This window comes from Harmonia axyridis, chromosome 5, assembly GCF_914767665.1.
Source record: "Harmonia axyridis chromosome 5, icHarAxyr1.1, whole genome shotgun sequence".
NCBI lineage: Eukaryota > Metazoa > Arthropoda > Insecta > Coleoptera > Coccinellidae > Harmonia > Harmonia axyridis.
The window spans coordinates 22,920,058-22,942,215 of NC_059505.1; the positions used below are offsets into that span (position 1 = coordinate 22,920,058).

A 22,158-nucleotide genomic window follows, 5' to 3' on the forward strand; every position below is an offset into this window, starting at 1 on the left:
TTTGAAATGATTTGGTCTAGATTATCTGAATTCATATTTTTATGTTAATTACTGTTGTATTCGAGGATATAATACAACAACTATTTGAAAATTTCTAATATCAATTAGCCTCAAGCCCAAAAAAATTCTTAAATTATAAATCAATAAATTAAAATCAACCGATTTTATCGACATTACATACATACGTTAATGAAACCAGATTTTTTGAAACAATGAAAAATATTCAAAACTGTTGGACTACAAGGAACTTGTTGAACAGGATAAGCAAAAATGAATCGCCCAACCATATCCTCGCTGATGCGAATAATTTTTTTTTAGAATGACGTTTCTGGCCCTGCAAAATGCTCAAATGTAAGGTTTAAAGAAAATGAAATAGAGATGTGCAAAAAGTATTGATGACCGATAGTATAGGATACTCAGAAGTATCCATGTTGCAAATCTCTAAAATGAAACTCTGTACGCTACGAGTGTCATACTGACACCAGAGATAAGGCCGATGAGGACTCTCCTCTTGTTTCTAATTCTTCATGATACGCTATATACATACAAACATTTACACTCGCAAAATGCATTTCAGACAATTCTGAACAACTTGTGCTCTCACAGCGCACATGACCTCCAATAGATGTCCGTTTTATGTCAGGCTCAATTCCGAACGTCATGTTGAATGGACATCCATAAGTCTAGGACATGGATATGTAATTTTGTATACCCTTTGTACTACATATTATAGAATAGAATCTATTCTTTATACAATGGTTTTACAGGCACCATAAAACGTTCAAGTATATAGATTGCAAGATTTTGCTGGTTGTATTCACCTGTTCCAAAATCTTTGTTAAAATCGGTTTTAAAGGAGCTAAGTGTCCATTTTATTCGTAGGTAATAGAAACAGTATTTGTTATGAGCTGTTTGTATATTTTGATTAGAAATTTAATAATTAACTTCACACACCACTACTTATTATTTCAAAACTTTGTTTGTGTTGCCTTTGGTATTTGAAATGAAGTAATCACTACAATCACTAATCGACTAGCCTTGCCTTTTTTGTCTTTCGAATATATGATATATGAATGTTTCTTCAGTGCTTTATCGCCTCTCTCGAATCAATGTTCAACAAGATGAAAAGATCCTTACTTATTGTTTATTTTCACCTGTGTTTTTGATCCTCTGTTTTCTTTTATCCTATTCTCATCCTAGGCCCACCTTGTACTTTTATTTAAGTCTCACCGATCGGCCTCGGCTCAGTGAAGCGTGTATCCTTTGTTTTTTATCCTTTTTTTATTATTCGAAGTTCGATCATCCTAATAATGTCCAGCCAGCAAAGCAATAATCCCCGTCCGCTTCGAAGTAAGACAGGTGTGGCGGAGTCCCAAACGCTGGTTCATCGAATCAGTTGGACATGGTTTTGTCCAGATTGTCTATCCTCGACGGTATCGCTGGAGAAATTGCTGAAATTAAGCAGGCACAGAAAGAGCTTTCAGATAAACTGAGCAGCTGTGTAAGAAGTGTAGAGGCACATGGCAAAATGTTGAATTAAGCAGCATGCATCATCATTGCAGCAATGCAGTGGTGAGCTCAGTGTCCTTAAAGCTTCCCATTCAGTTTTGAGGGAGGACGTCTCGGGGTTGAAGAATCAGTTGGGATCGGTTGATGTCGTGGTGTTGGAGAAAGCTAGCCTCATATTGAAGAGTGAAGTGTTGACCTTGAAAGATATCGCTGGTTCTTCCACCTCGGCAGCGGCAACTGGAGCCGATGGCTCTTCATTGTACGTTAATCCAGTCGAGTTACTGGATCTTGTTAAGCGAGCTCACAATCTCATTGTCCGAAATGTTCCTGAGTCTGTAGATGTTACAACAGATAAAGCTTTAATTCTTGATATTCTTTCGAAGATCAGGGACGGCTCACCCTGCAATGTGATCGCGACCAGAATACTCGGTAATTTGCGACAGGGGGCGCCCAGATTGGTTAAGGTAGAGTTTTCGAACCCGGCGGTACCTGCCAATATCCTACGTCACAGACAGGTCCTTGCTGCCTTTGAGAATTACAGGAGGATTTCAATAGATGATGATAAGACGCCACGGCAAATTAAGCAGCTTCAGGACCTTCGCAAGGTGCTTGAAAAAAAACGTTCTTCTGGGGAGACTGACCTGACTATTAAATACAGAAAGGGAATCCCTTCGATAATCAAAATACCGTCCTCAAAAAATTGAGGTCTAACTTGATTACGTTATGCCACTCATTGAGTCATCTATCCTCGCTTGTGATCGTCAACCTGTGTTTGGTTTTCTTCCGAGTTTTCGCCTGTTGGAATCAACTAACGCATGATTTTGTTGGAGCTGCGTCGGTGAACGTGTTCAAGAATGGGTTCGACTTCTGGTGGACAAGAGTTCTTGAATAAGGTCAAATATATTTTCATATATCGGATGTTTCAGTATGTATTGTTTTTCCTGAATTGTTTTGGTGTTATTTTTTCACATTAGGTTTTATTTTGTTAACACTTTTATAGTTTTATACTCAACTCTGTATCCAATGTAATAATAATAATGATAACCAATCAATTTCAGAGCAATTCCTCGTATTCATGTTCCAACTAAAATTGCAGAATTAATTATGGTACTGTAAGTTACTGTCGGTATGTTTGAGTTTATTAACTTTCTATATTATTGGTAGACGGGGAAGTGCAAATTTTTCAGGGATTTATTTATTTAGTTTTTACTGAGATTTGAATCGGGTCATTCTTATTTTATTATTTTCACGTACATTTTTTATTATCATAGGTCATAAAGGTTAATTTTATTAGCATTACTATATTATTTATCCGATATATTCTTTGGAGAGCGAGCCCGTGTGCGGTCGCCCACGCCACGTGTCCACTATGATTTGTCTCATTTAGATTCAAGTAATACGACCCTAGCGGTAAGTCTTTAATTCATTCTGTAACATATTTCCACACAATTGGAGCTGCAGTTTTGGAGATATGTGCAAAAATAAAATTTTAAATGTGTATATAGATACCATCATACACACTGTGCCGTAAAGTATGGAGCAAATTCATTTTTAGCTAAACAGACCATTTCAAGAAATAATCCTGAAACATGTCGATTTTTTATTTCAATTTACCGTATTTCAAAATAATAATCTAATATACAGGGTGAATTTACTTTCGAGTAATGACGTGACTGTCATTTTTTTTAAATAACACTCCCATTTTGTCTCAATTTTCCGATTACTCTAGCTGAGCCGATTCCAAAAATGTATCACATGTTGATTCCAATTGGTACAGGGTGGACAAAAATACAATAGTTTTGTGTGTGCTCATAAAAGTAACGCGTAACATTCTTTATCAGTTAAATTAACAATATTATGAAAAATACTTATTGTCTAGCGGCAATTGGTTTGAATGTAACACCCTATAGTTTGTTACATTTTTAGACTAATAAAAATAAGCTGTTTCCAAACATGTTTGTTACTTGGGGGTCTAGCAGACAGAATATGAAAAAAATTATTTCTTATCAATTAAAAAAAAACCAGTCGTCTAGTTTTTTGTGAAATGTCATTATTTGTTTAGTAATTTATTGGTGTTCAATGACAGTTTCGTACTACAATATTTTTGGTATTCGTGAATGTTTTAATTATTGCTTAGATTTAATTCATTATTTTTGTCTACCCTGTACCAATTGGAATCAATATGTGATACATTTTTGGAATCAGCTCAGCTAAAGTAATCGGAAAATTGAGACAAAATGGGGTGTTCCATTTAAAAAAAAATTACGGTGACGTCATTACTCGAAAGCAATTCACCCTGTATATAAGATTATCTTTTTAAAATACGGCTAATTAAAATAAGAAATCGACGTGTTTCAGGATTATTTCTTACAATGGTCTGTTTAGCTAAAAATGAATTTGTTCCATACTTTATGGGCACAGTGTATACATTATACAGCATCACTGGATGGAGTTACTTCTAACTCATGACTGTCCAGCGTTTCTAAACTCTGAAAGCTGCTCTACAAATATCTCTAAATATCCCAAAAAAAACTCGATATTTGTCTAATAAGTTAAGGTCTTTATGAAAAACAAATTCATGAATGGGTGAAATCAATCCCTTGATTTCACTGATTCACCTTTTGATTAAATATTTCATTCTCCCAATGTTTCTTAAACTATAACAGATCTGATCAAATGGAAATCTTGTACTTTATTGTAAAATATGAAAATTTTTTTTAGGATCATATTTTTCTCCTATTCAGTTATTATATTCCCTACTTTAGTTTCTAGATACTTACTCAAACAAACAGCTCTAAATTGAATTGTAAGGTTTGAAGAATTAATTCAGCATCTTCACGAATATATACTTGAATATTCAATAGGATGTTTCTAGTTGAGGCTTAGAATTTATGGAAAATGATTATGCAATAGGATTCTAGTTACCTCATGGAACATTATATTATTTTCAAAGATTGTAGTTTAATGAATTCAACTTATTTTCTCATTCATCAAGATGGCATAAGGCATAAATAATGTAATTTATCTGCTTCTTTATTTGTTTAAACATTAAATTTTAATGAAATAGGAATAAAATTTGTTTATTCTAGTTGAGGAGAACCACTGCACAATCTGGTTGTATCTAGTTGCAAGTATATTTTGAAATAATATGAGAGATAAAAGTATGCTTATATTTTTCAATGTATTTTATAGAATGATGAAAAAATTAAAATAATTGTTTTTCAACAAGAATTGCGATATTTTGTATTATTGAACCCTGTTCTACATATTTAATAGATGAGGATAAAATATTTTACTGGAAAATTGAAGAACAAATATGCATATTATTAGACTTTAGGTTTATGAAATTATAACAGTATTTTCATTGAAATTACTATTCAATCATGTGAATATTATAAAGTGAGATTTAAGTAATTTCACAAAATTGATGAAACCTAAAGAGAAAATAAAAACACATTGGCCAAAAAACAAAAATTCCATTAAGTTTGTAGTAGTTCTTCATTTGTATATAAAATCTCATTCGAACTTAGATATTCTCAAACTTTCTTCATGGAAAACATTTTTTATCTTACACATACATATCATGAATAACAGGGAGAAAGTTTATTTCATTTTTCGCTTAATTTCTTCTTGAGCTTCTTTAATCTGGTTTTGAAAATTTCTAGCAATATCTTTCATAAAACTTCTGAATTGTTCTGGGTTCATCTTTTTGTCCCATTGCTGAGCTTCAATGTAATATTTTCCACTATATGCAAGTCTCACAATAATTTGGGCTGCTCTTCTCATGGGATATGATTCACTTAATTTTTGTACTAATTGTTCATTATTTGCAAGAAGTCTTATTAGAAACCTAATCATTTTTATATTTTTTATTTTATTTATCTATGACTTGATACTTGACAGGTCTATTTGGACGTCATAGAATCGTAAGGATGCATATATCGATATTTTTGCAATAATTCTTGCTTCAGTTTTAATTGAATCTTCAAAGATTCCAAATTCGATAACTGTTGTTCCTTATTATAGTCGATTCCACGTAACTGATATATCTGTAAAGAAGAAAAATTAGTGGGTTTATTCAACGACAGATGAAATGATGAACTGTCAATGTCAAACATTCCAGTTTTCAATATTTTCAATATGAAATGCTCACGTTATGGCATACGTATCCGTGAATATTGTAAAACGAAGAAGATGGAAGAGATTCAATGACGTTTTCAACAATAAGAAATTACGTAGAGTTTTAAAAATTGGCAAAATGAAATATGCACATATATCAGTATTGTGAAATGAATAGTTTTATCATAATAACATCCGTTATTGTTTCAGTATTGTGTGCAATTCTAACATCTTTGCAGCATTATTATTCCATCAAGTATTTCAAAGAACCTGTAATAAGATACGATCCTCCCTTATTTGATGATTTCATACCAACAGATGATACAAGTCTTAGTTATTATTCCCTAGAGGATGATACTATATTACAGGGTTTGAGTGATGTTTTAGATCCTCCAAAATTGCATGAAAATACTAGAGAACAAGCAACTGAGACAGAAGTTCATAATACACTACAAGCTGCTCTTGCCTTTCACATCACAGGTAAAATAAATAAAGCAATGAAATTATTTGAACATGCAGCAGCAATGGCACCATCAGATGCAGATGTACTTAACAAATATGGAGAATTTCTAGAAAAAACTCAGAAAGATGTGGTCACAGCAGATGAATTATATTTTAAGGCTCTCACATATTCTCCAGATCACCCAGCTGCTCTTATGAATAGAAGAAGGACAGCACAAGTTGTAGATAAATTGGATTTAGAAATGTTGAAAATGATTGATAATAAAAGAGATAATTTGAAGGAAATGTTCAGTAAGAACTCATTTGATAGTATTAAGAAGCAAGCATATTTTTTACATATATATCACACTGTTGGCATTGAAGGAAATACAATGACTATTGATCAATTGAAATATTTACTTGAAACAGGGCAAGTTGTTTCAGGTAAAAGTATCATTGAACATAATGAAGTAATAGGACTCCAGTTAGCTATGAAATATGTAAAATTGTTAACTAGAAAAAACTACATTAGTGTCAATGATATATTAGGAATTCATAGACGAGCAATGGGTCATGTAGATCCAGTCAAATCAGGTCGATTTCGTAATGAGAAAGTCTTCATTGGAAAGCACATTCCTCCTCCGCCTAAAGAACTTCCTTCATTAATGGAAGCCTATGAATATTGGTTAAACTCTGAAGAAGCTCAACAATTGCATCCAGTTCGTTATGCTGCATTAGCACATTATAAATTGGTGGATATTCATCCATTTCACGATGGCAATGGTCGTACAAGTCGTTTAGTTATGAATTTAATACTTATTCGGGCAGGATACCCTCCTGTAATGGTTTTGAAAGATCAGAGGGAAAAATACTATGATGCTTTGAATGCTGCTAATTTGGGGGATGTGAGGCCATTTGTTAGGTTTATTGCACAATGTACGATCCAAATTCTTGATATGTATATGTATGGAACTGAAGTTATGTCAATTGGAAATGTTGAAAAAGAAATAATAAATTATTAAACATTCAAATAAAGTATCCTCGAATTTCATTATAAACCTTAACTTTCAAATACATCTCTTTACATCACAATATTGATGAAATTAGTCAAATTTCTAAAGAATAAACAGAGGTGAATCTTGCATCTAGTCATTATTAAATTACCTGAGCTCGTGCTTGGTCTAGATGCTTCTGGAGTTCTAGTACTTTTTGTGCGCACTCCTGAGATTCCTTCGTCTTAGCAGCAGTATCGTGATGATCTTTTTCAATTCTAATTAGGAAAATATCATTGATTATATAAATTATTAGATAACATAACATGTTTTTACCTGCGTATTATTGCGTATATTATTGGAAGGAATTCAAAATTGAACTCCTCTGCTGCTATTGGTTTGGTACTATCCTGACTAGTTTGACTCACTTCGTTTATTTCCATGGTAAATAAACACTAAAAATAACACTAAATTACCGATAGACTGCCAAAAAGTACTTTCTTACTAACCTCAACCCAGAATTTTTATTGATATTTACTTCTAGTAAATTTTATGTTCTGAACTATAGAATAAACACAAAAAACTAACACTGAACTGAATAATGAATTTTTTTATAGAATGATATGTTTCTCTATGAAATATTGGTGCAAATAATGAAGTTTGACTAGTCTCTAAGGAAGAAACGGTTAACGAAGAAGAAAACAGAAAAGGTACAGTCTTCTATATTCTCTTATTCTAACCAAAAAGGTTCAAACGGTTTAACTGACAGGTTATGTTGATATTGTGTTTTTAGGTTTTTACTTTTAATCAACTATTCATTAGTTGTGTCTGAAAATGACTGGAAAAAACAAGACTAATTTAGGAAAAGCTATACAGAAAAAAATTAATCCTAGGAATCAACAACGTGGAGATAAATCGAAGGTAATTAAATTATGTCCAAGTCCTTCACTCGTTTAATTTCAAGTATGGCCTTCATGGTTTTATACTCGTGTTACTGATTATTTAGACCCAACCTATAATTCTTCTATTCAGATTATACCATTACAAAGTATTTTAGTTATATACTACAGAGCTTAAAGATGGATATGAATGGGGACGGCTCAATCTCCAATCTGTTACAGAAGAATCTTCTCTTCAAGAATTTATGTCAGTAGCTGAGTTAGCCAGAACTGAATTTAAAGCAGAAAAACTCAATTGCAAGACTGTTGCTCCAGATGCATATTTAGTTGGTCTCTCAAATGAAGATACAACAAGAATAAAGAATTTTCATGAAGATAACAAACAGTTTTTAAGAATTCCTAGAAGGTAAAAAATATAAATATAATAATATAATATTAAGTTAAATGTATTCTTAACCCTTAAGTAGCAAAAATTTGCTGGTACAGAGTATAATTTTATTAAATCAAACCAGTTATCTAATCTAATCATCAGATTTATTATTCTATTGGAATACACAAGCATATTTTAGCTATTTCTTTGGCTAGATTTCACATATTTAATATAAATCAATAAATTAATTTCAATGCAACATTTTAATAACAATAATTCAATAATATCATACATATTATCTTTTTAAATATCCAGGCCTAAATGGAGTGCAGAAACCTCTCCGGAAGAATTAGATGAAAAAGAAAAAGATGGTTTTTTGGAATGGAGAAGATCTCTAGCACTCTTCCAACAAAGTAATGATGTAGTAATGACTCCATTCGAAAAGCAATTGGAATTTTGGAGACAGCTATGGAGGACTATAGAAAGAAGTGATGTTATTGTTCAAATAGTGGATGCGAGAAATCCACTCCTTTTTCGCTGTGAAGACCTTGAAGCATATGTTAAGGAAGTTTCAGAAAATAAAATTAATTTGCTGTTAGTAAATAAAGCTGATTTTCTAACTGAAGCACAAAGAAAATCGTGGGCTAATTATTTTTCATCTATCAATGTGAGAGCCATATTTTTTTCAGCAACTTTAGAAAAAGAATTGGAAAATCATTCTAACAATCAAAGCGAAGAATCAAATGATGATGAAGAATCTGAATCTGTGAAACAGGAACCTGTAAAGGACATTGAGGAAAAACTCAAAAACTTGGAAATTGCTGTAGGAGAAACTGCAGAAAAACTTGATGAAATATTAAGTACTCTAACAATTCCTGAAGATAACTGTGATGATAGCAGTATTAACTCGAGTAATATATTCTCCCAAAAGCAACTGATAGAATTATTCCGAACTATTCATACAGGCCCAAAAGTAAAAGAAAATATAACAACTATTGGTTTTGTGGGATATCCAAATGTTGGTAAAAGTTCAACTTTGAATTCTTTATTGAACGAAAAAAAAGTTTCTACTTCTAGTACTGCTGGTAAAACAAAGTATTTTCAAACCATTTATTTGGATACTGATATTTTATTATGCGATTGTCCTGGATTGGTTATGCCTTCTTTTGCTTCCACAAAAGCAGATTTAGTGATAAATGGTATTTTAAGAATTGATGAGATGAGGAATCATGTGCCTCCCATAACATTAGTTGCATGTCTTATTCCAAGACATGTTATAGAAGATACATATAATATTATGATACCAAAATTAAGTGAGGAATTAGATAAACCACCAACTGCAGAAGAAGTATTGAATGCATATGCATGTAAGTAACACACAAATATTAATTTAAAAAAAAAAATAAGGCTTCAACAAAGAGCAACCATAGACCAATAAGAATATAGCCCCTATATTCATTTGGTTGTCATCGATGTTGGGTTGTTCATAAGAGAGAAACCGATCTATTGTTACTGACCCAGATGTCACCAGATTTCCCGATTGGCCTAGACTCTATAATATGTATTACAGGTTATTTTGAAGTCAATATTCTATCTTTGTTTTGATTTGTGGGAAAGGGGAGATGAATTTTGAAAGCAAATCAAAGATTATCTTTCTTGTTTCGACGAAATACATTTAGATGCCTTTTCCATATCTTTTCGAAAGCTATAGCTTGTTTTTATTCACCTCAAAATGTTACCATTGAAACTGCATAGTTTTGACATTTTCAGATATTTGTGGATGCCCACTATTAGCAAAAGTATATTTATCTTTAGTTACTTTCAGAATCATACGCATAATAACATAACAAACTCCCGCCTCTCCTCACCTTCCTTTGCACACAAATAAAAAAAACAAGATAGACTATCATTGGCTTCACAACAAACTGGACTATTATAGAAGACTCACATAGTCTTACTCTAATTTTATTTGTGCTAGTAAAATATTGAGTGGGATGAACTTCTAAATTGAGATTCAGAAAAGACATTTAATTATTCAATTCACTTCCAATAAAGGACCAGTACCTAATGTTTTTCTAAGATTCAATATTTTTCAATGGTATTGAAATGAGTAAGTAACAAATAAGATGAGTTCAAATATGTTTACTAACCATTCGGTCAGTGACAACATGAGAAATGAATTTTACATGCTAATTATTTCATGTCCTTCAAAAATCAAGTAATACATATTACCTTGGATTTTGAACCTAGTACTATCGAAATCTCATTCCTGAGTTTCAGCTTCTTTTTTGAAGAACCTCTATATTATTGACCTTTTTTTATTTATTTTTTTGAGACTGTGCATGGTGTTGAAGCTGTATATTGAAATATTTGTTAAGAACGATTCGTGTTGATATTTCTTTTTAAGATTTCAGAGGATTTATGACTGCGAATGGTCAGCCAGATAATGCACGAGCAGCAAGATATATTTTGAAAGATTTTCAAAAGGGCAAGCTCTTGTATTGTTATGCACCACCTGATATACCCAAGGAATCTTTTCATTCTTGGCCGGAAAAGAGAAGACAATTCCCTAAACATATTCCAGCGAAAACACTGAGAACTCTAGGGGTAAGTAATAAGATGAATTACAAACTAAATGAATATTAGGTAGAAATTGTTCCTAATATATTATTCAACATCATCCTATCAGCATAAGGCAGTGGGTATAATAATAATATGTTTTTATTATGTAAATATTACATTTCAGCAACATTAAACACAATAAAAAACAAAATGGTTTCAAATAGTAATATAATTAATAGGCCATGGTGCCAGTAATGTTTTTGCTGTTTAAGGGTCAACAATAAAGATTATTATTATTATTAATAAACGTCAATTTGGAATGCTCAGCCTAAAAATTTGTTGATATACGGTTCAAGTTTCAAATTTTTGCTTAGTTTAGCAGACCTGGGTAATTTATTGTATTATTTATACAACTGTAAAATGCTCCCTTTTCTGTCAGGATTAATATGTACTTTGTGAAATTATAGTCCTGTGTTCTGGTGTTTCGAACTGCTTGTGGAAGGTATGCTTCAAGTAAATGTTTATTTTGGTATAGGAAGAGGACACATTCCTGAATATATACCCCCTACACAGTCAAGATTTTATTTTCTTTGAATTTACCCCTACAGAATTGTCTATAGTTGATCCTGGCAAGTAGTCTCAAGGTTCCTTTTTGAGTAATGAAGAGGTGCTAAGTTTCGCTATTGCTTCCATAGAATATAATTCTATAGAGATCTATGAGATTCAAAGTTTGCATGGTAAATGGTTTTTGAAGTTTCTTGGTTCAAATATTTGGACAGGACTCTGGTTGTATAACAGGTGCTGTTGAGTTTTCGGTTGACATGAGTTATATAACTTTCCCATTTCAATTGGTTATCGATGAGGACTCCAAGATATTTCATATTTTCTTCCAACTCGTCATCTTATCATTAATTATAAATATAAATATTCAAATATTTTTCTCGAGACTTTGCGATTCTCAAGAGTTTTCCGATTTTCTTGAGAACATCTGGTTCTCGGTTCTAATAATCATTAATATGGTACCAGGATGGATTGTGGTGCTTGGGTTTCGAATACGGTGGCAAATAGTAATACATAATCAAATTTCGATTCTTGCGTTTGGTTCGATTTTGACTTTCAGATCTGGTAAATTGATTCATAAACTCATGTTACTACTTGAAAACAAGCAAACAAAACAAAATCATTCTCTCTCTCTCTCTCTCTCTCTCTCTCTATATTGATATAATGATATCACGTTTTACCAGCTGATAATTTAATGAAACTCAAATTTTGAATATATCATATCAAATTTATTTTACTAAATACAATCAAATAAAAAAAGTTTTTTAACTGCCCTGTTGTTGAATTCTTCTAAGTGCTTCACGATGAATGCTCATCATCGCCAAACCGTTAAGTCGACTCTTAATCATAGAACTCCTTAGCTAAGTCTTAATTCTTCGCAGGGTGCTGAATGATCTCTTCACAGTGCAAGTAATGCAGTGTTAAGTAAGGAATAATTATAGACCTTCTCCAGTACACAGATGGGCTAGTGGCTGGTTGGTTGCTCCTGTGAATTTGTCTTTCGATAGTCCGGGGCAGTACCTCTAATTTTTTTTCTAGTCCGAGCTTTCCGGCGTTAGTAAAGGCATCTTTCATTATTTCCTCAGTTACTTTTTCTGCATCGTCACGGTGAGTTTTGATCATTTGCAAAAATTTTTTAATGTGCTGTGAAGCCCTGAATATATTAAGGCTTGGATTGGAGAACCTTCACCACAGGCTGTAACAAAGTTGATTATTTTTCTATTAAAGCAAGGCCAATAAAAAAAGCATCTTTTGAAGCAGCGGCTTGGAGCTGGAATAGGGCCGGGACTTTTTCGCCTTTTTGTATTCGAATATTCATCCATAAATTTATTCGATTATTCGAATAATTCATTCAAACAAATATTCATGCTTGATTTATCATGAGTAGTCATGAATATTCAACTATTCGTTGATTATTCAGTGATTATTCAATGATTATTCAATTATTATTCAATGATTATTCAGTGATTATTCAATGATTATTCAGTGATTATTCAATGATTATTCAGTGATTATTCAATGAATATTCAGTGATTAAACTCATGTTTTAATGAACCAATAAAATCCGAGCGTTTTGATGAGTGGATATACCCTTTGCGACGTGGTATAATCGTTTTGGTGTTTTGCCTCTCGCCATATACACTCTATTAGTGTGACGTCACACACCGCCATTTTTGGTTCTCCTGTCAGTGTTCGGAATCCAAACAAATAAATTGTCATTCACCAGTCGAGTGACTCTCGTGACTCGATGTATAATCGAATATTTTCTGTGCTCTTATGATATAAATGTTTATTCAAGAAATATTAAAAATATTCAATGATTATTCAGTTAATACTTATTCGAATATTCTACTCAATAAACCTAGTCAGCCATGATTGGACTAGATCTTCTTTAAGATCTAGCAGATCTAGATCGAACAGGTAATATTGAACAAAGTTTACTATAATCTGATGCATAAATGTAAAAACGTTCGTTATTTCTGGAAAAGTCGGGAGTATTCTGGTTTTACCGAAAAAATTGTCCCATTTTTATAATCAAATTGTCGTTTGGTAAATACAGAGATTTTTTTATCACATGACAACGTACAAAATACAATAGATCCTTAAACAGACGCAGTAAAACCTTCGCTGGGACAATACAATCTATATAGATCCTTTACGGGTCTAGAGGTACAAAAATAATGATCAAGCGGATTCTGAGAACATTAAATTCTTCAAGAATACACTTTGTGATCAATTATACGGAATTTTCAAAAAAATTTGTTTTCTGATTCAGTTTTGTTAGGGAAGGATGTTACTTCAGTCGATGTATGTACATTTTAAGACCATAGATTTAAAAGAATATAAAGATTCGTCAGTTCGAAATTCAGAATACATAAAACAATATTTGACCACTGAAATAGAGCAATGTCTATAAATAGCAATGCATACGGAATAGGAAGGCAAGATTACATTTTCGAATGTAGAATCTTATATTATTATTATTAGAACTCTTTATTGCTGAATTCATATGTTAGAATCTTATATTCCATTTTTATATTTTTTCATTGATGAAATCCAAATTTTATTAATTTTTCTTTGGGTAAATACCTTTTTCTACTACTATTAAATGGATAATTTCAAACCATCAAGAATCATTGTAAAATGCACATTTTCAATGAAAAATAACAAAAAAGTGAAAAATACGAGGGGGCGTTAAAGTAAAGAATTACCCAATTGTATCTATCAATTTCAATATTATGTAATTTCCAGTAATTTTAATATTAATAAAACGATTTGTCCGTAATGAATCACAAAACCTTGTTTCAATCATTCCTGAATAGTGAGTCAAGTGATCATTCAAACTTTCATTCGTAACTTCATAAATATCCAACTACTCACTGAATAGAAAACTATTCACTGAATAATCAGTGAATACTCAACTATTCACTGATTATTCATGAATAGAAAAGTAGTCATTGATTATTCAAGTATTCAGTGAATACTCGACTATTCACTGATTATTCATGAATAGAAAAGTAGTCATTGATTATTCAACTATTCAGTGAATACTCGATTATTCATGAATAGAAAAGTAGTCATTGATTATTCAACTATTCAGTGAATATTCATGATTATTCGAATAATGCAAAATGCAATTATTCGAATAATTATTCAATGATTATTCGAATATTCAAATCATTCATTCATGATTCCCAGCCCTAAGCTGGAAAGCATTCTTTCGTGTGGCATTGTTTCCATCTCGGGATAAAGTTTTTACAGTCTCCATTATCGGATTATTCTTCTTAAATTTTCTATCATTCAGATTGCACGAGGCTCAAAATTGTCATTCTGCATCCAATTACAAATTTTAATTTGGATCGAAGGTGTAGTTCCGAAATTGATAAAATTGGAAAAAAAATTGAACGGTCATATTTACGGAAACTCTGCACAGATTTTGCCCATCAAAGAACTGTGGCATTCGAGATCTGAACCTAGCCTGAAAAATTTTAAGTTTTCAAGTGGTAGGCTGCCATAACTCAAAATGCTTTTTTTTTAGTTATATCGTCACGTCTAGACCACTATCTCTCTTATTCTGAGTACTACCATGGGCGCCCGCAGAAATTTTTCTCAGGGGGGGCAAAATGAAAATTATTGAAAAACGATAAGGCGTCCATGATTGTCGTAGGCGACATCAGTATTCCGTTTCTTTCTATTTCTGTATTTATATTTATCACCAGCGTCTACTCTGAATTTCAAAAGATCACTAGAATTGGTACAGGGTGGACAAAAATACAATAGTTTCGTAAAATAACGCATAATATTCTTTATTAGTTAAATTAACAATACATATTGTCTAGCGCTAATTGGTTGGAATGTAACACCCTGTAGTTTGTTAAATTTTTAGACTAATAAAAATGAGCTGTTTCCAAACATGTTTGGTACTTGTGGTGTAGCAGACAGAATATGAAAGGAATTATTTCTTATTTTTATACATTTTTATTAATCTAAAAATGTAACAAACTACAGGGTGTTAAATTCAAACCAATTGCCGTATTTTTGATAATATTGTTAATTTAACTAATAAAGAATGTTACGCGTCACTTTATGAGCACACACAAAACTATTGTATTTTTGTCCACCATGTACCAATTGGAATCAATATGTGATACATTTTTGGAATCTGCTCAGCCAGAGTAATCGGAAAATTGAGACAAATTGGGGTGATCCTTTCAAAGAAAAATGACGCTGACGTCATTACTCTAAAGTAATTCACCCTTTATATTAGATTATTATTTTAAAATACGGTAAATTAAAATAAAAAATCGACGTGTTTCAGGATTATTTCTTAAAATGGTCTGTTTAGGTAAAAATGAATTTTGTTCCATACTTAACGGTTACGGACGCAGTGTATAAGATGAATTTATAAACAAATTGACACGCATGGAGTGCTTTCGGTTCCATGAATTTTCTCCACCCAAGAAGTGCTCAACGCGCCTAAGAAAGTTTTCAATTCAAAAAATACCTCTGCCGATTATGGATTATATGTATAGTATGTAATTCCATTGAAAACCGGAAAATAGTTGTGAATCTATTACTTTCCTTTTTTCCTTGCCCTTTGGATTGAGAAAGTAATATTGAGGGTGTTGTGCTGAAAAATGAGGCATTCAAAATCTCAGGGGGGGCCATGGCCCCCCCTGGCCCCCCCCTGCGGGCGCCCATGAGTACTACATAGTTTCAAATTTTAAGAACCACCTGGCAAACTAAGTAATCAGTTTTCAAGTGGAAGGCTACGATAATTCAAAATGCCCTTTTTTGAGTTATCTCGTTTGTAACGACATACGTGACATGCACAGAAAGAGGAAAAATTTGAAATATTTTCACTTTATGTGAAGAACAATAAAAATAAAAAAGCTACAAGGAGTTACAAGGAGATATATGGAGTTGCATCCAAATCATCTAAATTCCAATTTATACTGAAAAAACGTTTGTCATATCGTTGCCAACGATATAACTCAAAAAAAAGCATTTTGAGTTATGGCAGCCTACCACTTGAAAACTGATTACTTAGTTTGCCAGGTGGTTCTTAAAATTTGAAACTCTGTAGTACTCAGAATAAGAGAGATAGGCCAAACAAATTTTTTGATTTCGAATATATAATATATTATATATTCGAAATCAGGGGAAAGAGAGCTAGTCGAATATAGAAAAATATACAGGGAGTTCCATTTGAAAAAATGAAGTTGCCATCAATATGTTGCCCACTCTGTATATTTTTCGTTTAGTGAAATCATTTTAGAAAACCCTAGTCGATTTCGTGAAACTTTTGTAGAAGACATTTTTTTGTACCTCTTTTAGTAACAAAGTTGAAGGGGGGGTCAAATTATGGTGAAAAACCCGGTACATAAAACAATATTTACTAGAAATAGAATTTTGAGTGAGGAACATATTTTGCTTTATCTATCAAAAAATAAGAACTGACGTCATATCTTTTTGTTAGATGATAGGTAACTGAAATAACATCATTAAGAATACCGTTCTCGAAAATATGTAAAAGCTTTTCCTACTAGCGTTTCGAAAGTATTACTCTCCACACGCATTGACGTTTGGAAAGTAGTACTTTTCCAAATTCCTGCGGGAAAAAGCCCTGCTATTCACTTGAGTAGCGAGGGTTTTTTCCGCACGCAAATATTAAAGAGTCGCATCATTTCTTATATAATTTCTTATAACGGTATCAAGACGAAAACTCTCCGTGAAAGTGTTTCATTTACGCTAGTAGGAAAGATATTGTTCCTAACTCATGTGGAAAGTGTCTTTTCCGCACTCGACAGCTTGCAACTGCAGTCTCTGGCGGAAAAGTATCACTTTCCACACTTGTTAGAAAAATAAAAATTATTAGATTGGAAATATATTTATAATTTGAGTGGTTTAGTTTTTTTAGTCTTTTCTGTTAAGAATAAACCAAAAACATTCAGGTTCAGTTTCAGAAAATGTTGCATTTTGTAGAAACGAATAAATTGTAGATCATGTGTTGCAGGCCCATGACACAGTGGAAGAGAGAGAAAAACGATGTGACGCAAGTGGAGCAATGATAATGGGCAAGAAAGTAAATTTGTAAGTAAAAATTTCTTCATTGTAATCTACCTTGAATTACAGTCAATTTGAAAGTACATAGTTATATCTTTTTGAAATAAAGTAATAAGTCGATATATCAAATACTTGTGATTAGATATGATGTGACTTTTCATCAGTATTAACAATGAATAAGCAAAATATATAGTGAATTATTACTATTTTTTTTCAATGAAAAAAAAATTAATTAATTAATATAGATAAAAATCTATATTAATTTTTTTTATATCGATTTGCTATCACTTATCGAAATTTTTGAATTATCAAGAGATTTAAGAATAATCTTGATAATACCTATGTACAGGGTGGGCAAATTTCGATGTTTTAGCACTACAACTTTCCCCCCCCTTGGATCGCGCTTGACTTCAGGCTTTATGCAAAATTTCGAATTGATCGCGCCTTCAGAAGCAGAGAAAATACTCACTGACACGAGTGAGGAGCTTTTAAGCGCTCGTCATTCATGTGCCAATTGTTCTCTTGGAGACCACGTATCTACCTATATTCAATAGTTATGTGGTTCCCAAAGATTGCAATTCGTCCATGAATGAACGAGCTCTCAAAAGCTCCTGACTCCATTTTTCTCCTTCTTCCCCCATTTTTTCTTCTATGTATATCCGTTTTCTCAAGAAAATCACATTTCGTATAAAAGGTAAAATTCTATGGTTTCATGAATGGGAAGAGTTCAAAAGCTACAAGTCGGTGCTTTTCTTGATTTTATTTTACATAAAATCCGAAATTTGTTCTGATTGTTTCTTTTTTGTTTTGTTTATGAAACGTCATAGAGGGACCTACAGGGGGAATCAGAGGAAGGCTTGGTTGTTCGAATTTAATGTGGCGGCAAGATTTTCGGCGAGCTTCGCATCCTACGCTTTAGGGATTCTTAAATTTCTAAGCTGTATTTTATTGAAGTGTATAGAATAGATAGATAATGATTCAATAATATAATATGATTTAATAATAATAATATTTTTATTATCTTACAGAGCTGCATATTCAGATTGTGAAAAACCCTGGGAAAAATATAACAAACAAAAAAATAAGAATAAGAGAGAGAAACTGCGAAAAGTTTATGCTCACTTGGATCAGCACTGATCAGTAATATTATATATTATATTGTTCTACTGCAAAATAAATAAGATATTTTTGTTTTATAATATTTTTATAGGCCTTTATACATTTGAAAAAAATAAAGACATACCCTCAAGGAGAATTGCTAACCGTAGACACGTGTTTCGGGTTTTCGGCGCCATTCAGTACTGAGAAAAAACGTTTGTTTGTTGTTTCCTTCAAGTGTTGCTCATCCTGACACTTTTTCACGGTACTGATGAGGTCCGAAAGCCCGAAACACGTGTATACGGCTAGCACTTCTCCTTGAGGGTATGTCTTCTTTTTTACTTGTTTTATGAACAATTCTCTCGTTACCCTTTCCCCATGATTATTGTTACTGGACTCTGTTGTGCATGTATCTATAGCTTTCTTGTTCACGCGATAAACGAAATGATATCAATCTGGGGAAAATAGACACTTCAAGGAACAACTTTTATCTATTAAGGTAAATGTCCCAATTATCGACACAATAGTGTTCTAGTGAAAATGACAAAGGGTTTTCTAATACAGAGACAATTTTTATGTAGTTGCAATATACATTTTCCTATTCTTTGAAACTTCAGTTTCAATGTACAGAAAAAACGAGAATCATGGAATAGTGAAAATAATTTAAATTAAATAAATAAGAACACAACGCAGATGTCCCAATGATCGACACCCGAATAATATGAATAACCAATCATCGATATGTGAGAGGAGCAATGATCGACACTGGCAAATCGAAGACGGGTATACGTGATATATTTATATATACATAAATTGTGAATGAAGCAGTATAGAAAAACTAAGATGCATAGAATACCTGGTGTGTTTACTGATTCGCTTTTGTTTCAGACTTTTCGAGAGACCCACCTGTTGCTTTGGTGGTCTGCTTCACCAGAGTGCTGTAAGGTGGCGCTCTTTAAAATTTTTCGAATTCCCGCATCTGCCTGGTGCCGTTTAAAAAGGAAATACTGATTTTAGACACAGCAAACATTCACAATAAATTACAATTCAGTTCATATCGAATTTTTACTCAAATGAATGGAATATAATGACAGACCATAGAATATGAAATATTATTGTTCTATACTCAAAGTTTACGACAAGAGCGTAGAAATGGGGGGATACTGGGGGTAATTACACGGTGCTCCTGAATTGGAGATACAAATGAAAATGACAGATTTCCGGATCATTTTAAGAAAAAAAGTCCTATAACATGAGTCCCCAAACATTTTGTTTTGAGATACATGTGTTGAAGTTCAAGTTATTTTCTCGTATAACCTTCCCTTCACAAGATATTTAATATGTATTGGCCATAGATATTCCAGTTTAAAGTTTTCACTATGTGATATGCTAATTTGGAATGCAAATCTACAGGGTGATATATTTTCTGGAAGGATGTCTGCTTCCTTCCTCCAAAACTATATTTTGGTGAATGGCTGTTAGTTTAGAAAAAAACTCTGGTCCAGTACTACACTTTTTGGTTTGTTATAGTTTTGTCGTATCTGCTATCGATTTCGAGAAAAATCTCTAGTAATCCTCAGGAAAATCCAAATTATTATAAAGATCCAGCTAGTAAGCTCTAATGAATGCATTAATTATAAGTGTTGGTATTTATTCACCTTATCTGTAGCGAAGATTAATAAATATTTGATAAACTGTACGACACACTAGAAACAACCTGTATATTGAGAGCAAAGCCTTTGTGGGCTCATATTCATGAAAGTTTTTTTTCTCAAAATTATCCAAGTAATTTCTCATTTTCCTCCGTAACTCTTATTTGAGAACAAGGTAAGAACAACCGAATTAGTAACAACAAAAATTATTTCGAGTAATTTGGTTCAAACTTCATTATCAAACTTCTAACATTACAGATATGAATAAAAGTTGTCAAAAATTTTTTTTTCCATTATCCCTCCCCAAGAAAAAAAAGATCTACGCCCTTGGTTCACAAGAGTCGAGAATTGAGAGAAATGTCAAATGTAAACGATGTATGCGCCATCTGAAAAGCCCGCGATCCCTCGAAATCTAGTAGGTATAAATCCGAAAAATCTCCCGTTTTGTCTGAAAGTTTTACAGGTATAAGTAGACACACCAGGTATTCTATGCATCTTAAGAAAAACATATCTCAATTTATAATGAAACAGAAAGGTAGATATAATCTCAAATAAACTTGAAAAACAAAAAAGAGACTGGCACACAATCAATTTTCAGAAATTATTTTCTCCATTTCAGGTACTTCATATTTTCCTCGTTTATTCAGTTGTTATGGTTCCGCAATTATACATACGATTAGTTTATACCCTAAAAGATCATCGACATTCGGCCATATCCATTCTAACCAAGCCTTGCCATAGATTTCATAATCTATGATTGTTGGGAGATGTCTATAATTAAACAGAAACGTATTAACACTTTAACTGCCGCATAGGATTTTCAGTGATTTCCAATATTGGCATTCTGTACAGCCGGCTGCCAAATGGTAAAATATGAATACGAAATTCTCTTGTACAGCCAGCTACCAATACAAAATTATTTCCGTATATAAATGCAAATTCAAAACTTTGATAAGCGCTTTTGTTTCACAATGATATATCAATATTTAGTGGAGAAAAGCACATAGCAATATGTGGCGGGATACGCCACGTTTCGTTTGGCCCTTCAAGAATCAAGTCACTTGACCGCCGGCTGTACAGGTGGCAGTTAACTGACCAATATGATTGATCGACACGATCAACATAGTCATCTATATCATATTGGTCAGTTTCCGAAAAAAACTGATTTTCTTTCTCAATCTATCCCTTATTTCAAGTTTTCTGTGTATTTTAGTTTTTTTTCGGTAATTTTCTCTCCTCTCTTTTTTCTGCACTGTCTCTTTTCTAAATTTTTTTTTCTACACAGTCTCTCTTTTTTTCTATTTTTGCTGTGATATATATGCCTTCTTGCATTAACATTGAATGCAACTGTGCAGATTGTGTGTGATGCTTTAGATCGTGAACATTTTTTGATAAGTGCTCCTGAGAATTTCAGTTATTTGGTAACGTAGACTGCGAATTTAATTTCAAAAGTTTCGTGAAATCTTCGGCGCAACCTGCTTTACAGTTGATTTAAACTTTCCTTCTATTGGGTATTTCTGTTTTTCTGCAATCCTTAATTTTTCCCGTTGTTGAATTACCTGCATTTCGACAATAACAGCATAGATTAATTATACATACATAGAGAAAGAAGGATATACATATATATATATATATATATATATATATATATATATATATATATATATATATATATATATATAAGATGCATAGAATACCTGGTGTGTTTACTGATTCGAACAATAAGTCTATGGATTTTGTTTCAGACTTTTCGAGAGACCCACCTGTTGCTTTGGTGGTCTGCTTCACCAGAGTGCTGTAAGGTGGCGCTCTTTAAAATTTTTCGAATTCCCGCATCTGCCTGGTGCCGTTTAAAAAGGAAATACTTATTTTAGACACTGCAAACATTC

The 22,158-nt window shown here is 32.5% G+C and overlaps 3 protein-coding genes across 5 annotated transcripts; 2 read left to right on the plus strand and 1 right to left on the minus strand.

Moving 5' to 3' along the window:
- Nucleotides 1-4,830: 4,830 nt before the first annotated feature.
- Nucleotides 4,831-7,706, minus strand: LOC123680593 (mediator of RNA polymerase II transcription subunit 9). Of its 2 annotated transcripts, XM_045618573.1 has the most exons (4): nucleotides 7,571-7,706; nucleotides 7,398-7,516; nucleotides 7,234-7,339; nucleotides 4,831-5,558 (listed from the first exon to the last, which is right to left on the minus strand). In XM_045618573.1, the coding sequence occupies exons 2-4, from the start codon at nucleotides 7,502-7,504 to the stop codon at nucleotides 5,415-5,417; spliced, it is 357 nt and encodes a 118-aa protein (XP_045474529.1). In that variant the 5' UTR covers nucleotides 7,505-7,516; nucleotides 7,571-7,706; the 3' UTR covers nucleotides 4,831-5,414. The 2 variants fall into 2 exon arrangements, with proteins under 2 accessions (XP_045474529.1, XP_045474528.1); XM_045618572.1 differs by having other exon boundaries at nucleotides 7,398-7,593.
- On the plus strand, nucleotides 5,609-7,107 carry LOC123680592 (protein adenylyltransferase Fic). The gene has a single exon (XM_045618570.1). The coding sequence runs from the start codon at nucleotides 5,775-5,777 to the stop codon at nucleotides 7,089-7,091; it is 1,317 nt and encodes a 438-aa protein (XP_045474526.1). The 5' UTR covers nucleotides 5,609-5,774; the 3' UTR covers nucleotides 7,092-7,107.
- An 89-nt stretch (nucleotides 7,707-7,795) lies between the features above and the next one.
- Nucleotides 7,796-18,718, plus strand: LOC123680591 (large subunit GTPase 1 homolog). Of its 2 annotated transcripts, none has more exons than XM_045618568.1 (6): nucleotides 7,796-7,982; nucleotides 8,119-8,366; nucleotides 8,646-9,697; nucleotides 10,738-10,937; nucleotides 17,470-17,546; nucleotides 18,548-18,718. In XM_045618568.1, the coding sequence occupies exons 1-6, from the start codon at nucleotides 7,896-7,898 to the stop codon at nucleotides 18,654-18,656; spliced, it is 1,773 nt and encodes a 590-aa protein (XP_045474524.1). In that variant the 5' UTR covers nucleotides 7,796-7,895; the 3' UTR covers nucleotides 18,657-18,718. The 2 variants fall into 2 exon arrangements, with proteins under 2 accessions (XP_045474524.1, XP_045474525.1); XM_045618569.1 differs by having other exon boundaries at nucleotides 7,842-7,982; nucleotides 8,183-8,366.
- Nucleotides 18,719-22,158: the final 3,440 nt, after the last annotated feature.

What these genes read in the sequence shown, in the direction of transcription:
- LOC123680592 (XM_045618570.1), top strand. Translation starts at nt 5,775, where the DNA reads ATGCACATATATCAGTATTGTGAAATGAATAGTTTTATCATAATAACA.
- LOC123680593 (XM_045618573.1), bottom strand. Translation starts at nt 7,504, where the DNA reads ATGGAAATAAACGAAGTGAGTCAAACTAGTCAGGATAGTACCAAACCA. An exon ending in ATATACGCAATAATACGCAG is followed by an intron (nt 7,340 to 7,397) that starts GTAAAAACATGT and finishes TTTCCTAATTAG; the next exon opens with AATTGAAAAAGATCATCACG. An exon ending in TAGACCAAGCACGAGCTCAG is followed by an intron (nt 5,559 to 7,233) that starts GTAATTTAATAA and finishes TCTTCTTTACAG; the next exon opens with ATATATCAGTTACGTGGAAT.
- LOC123680591 (XM_045618568.1), top strand. Translation starts at nt 7,896, where the DNA reads ATGACTGGAAAAAACAAGACTAATTTAGGAAAAGCTATACAGAAAAAA. An exon ending in AGTATTGAATGCATATGCAT is followed by an intron (nt 9,698 to 10,737) that starts GTAAGTAACACA and finishes TTTCTTTTTAAG; the next exon opens with ATTTCAGAGGATTTATGACT. An exon ending in ATGGGCAAGAAAGTAAATTT is followed by an intron (nt 17,547 to 18,547) that starts GTAAGTAAAAAT and finishes ATTATCTTACAG; the next exon opens with AGCTGCATATTCAGATTGTG.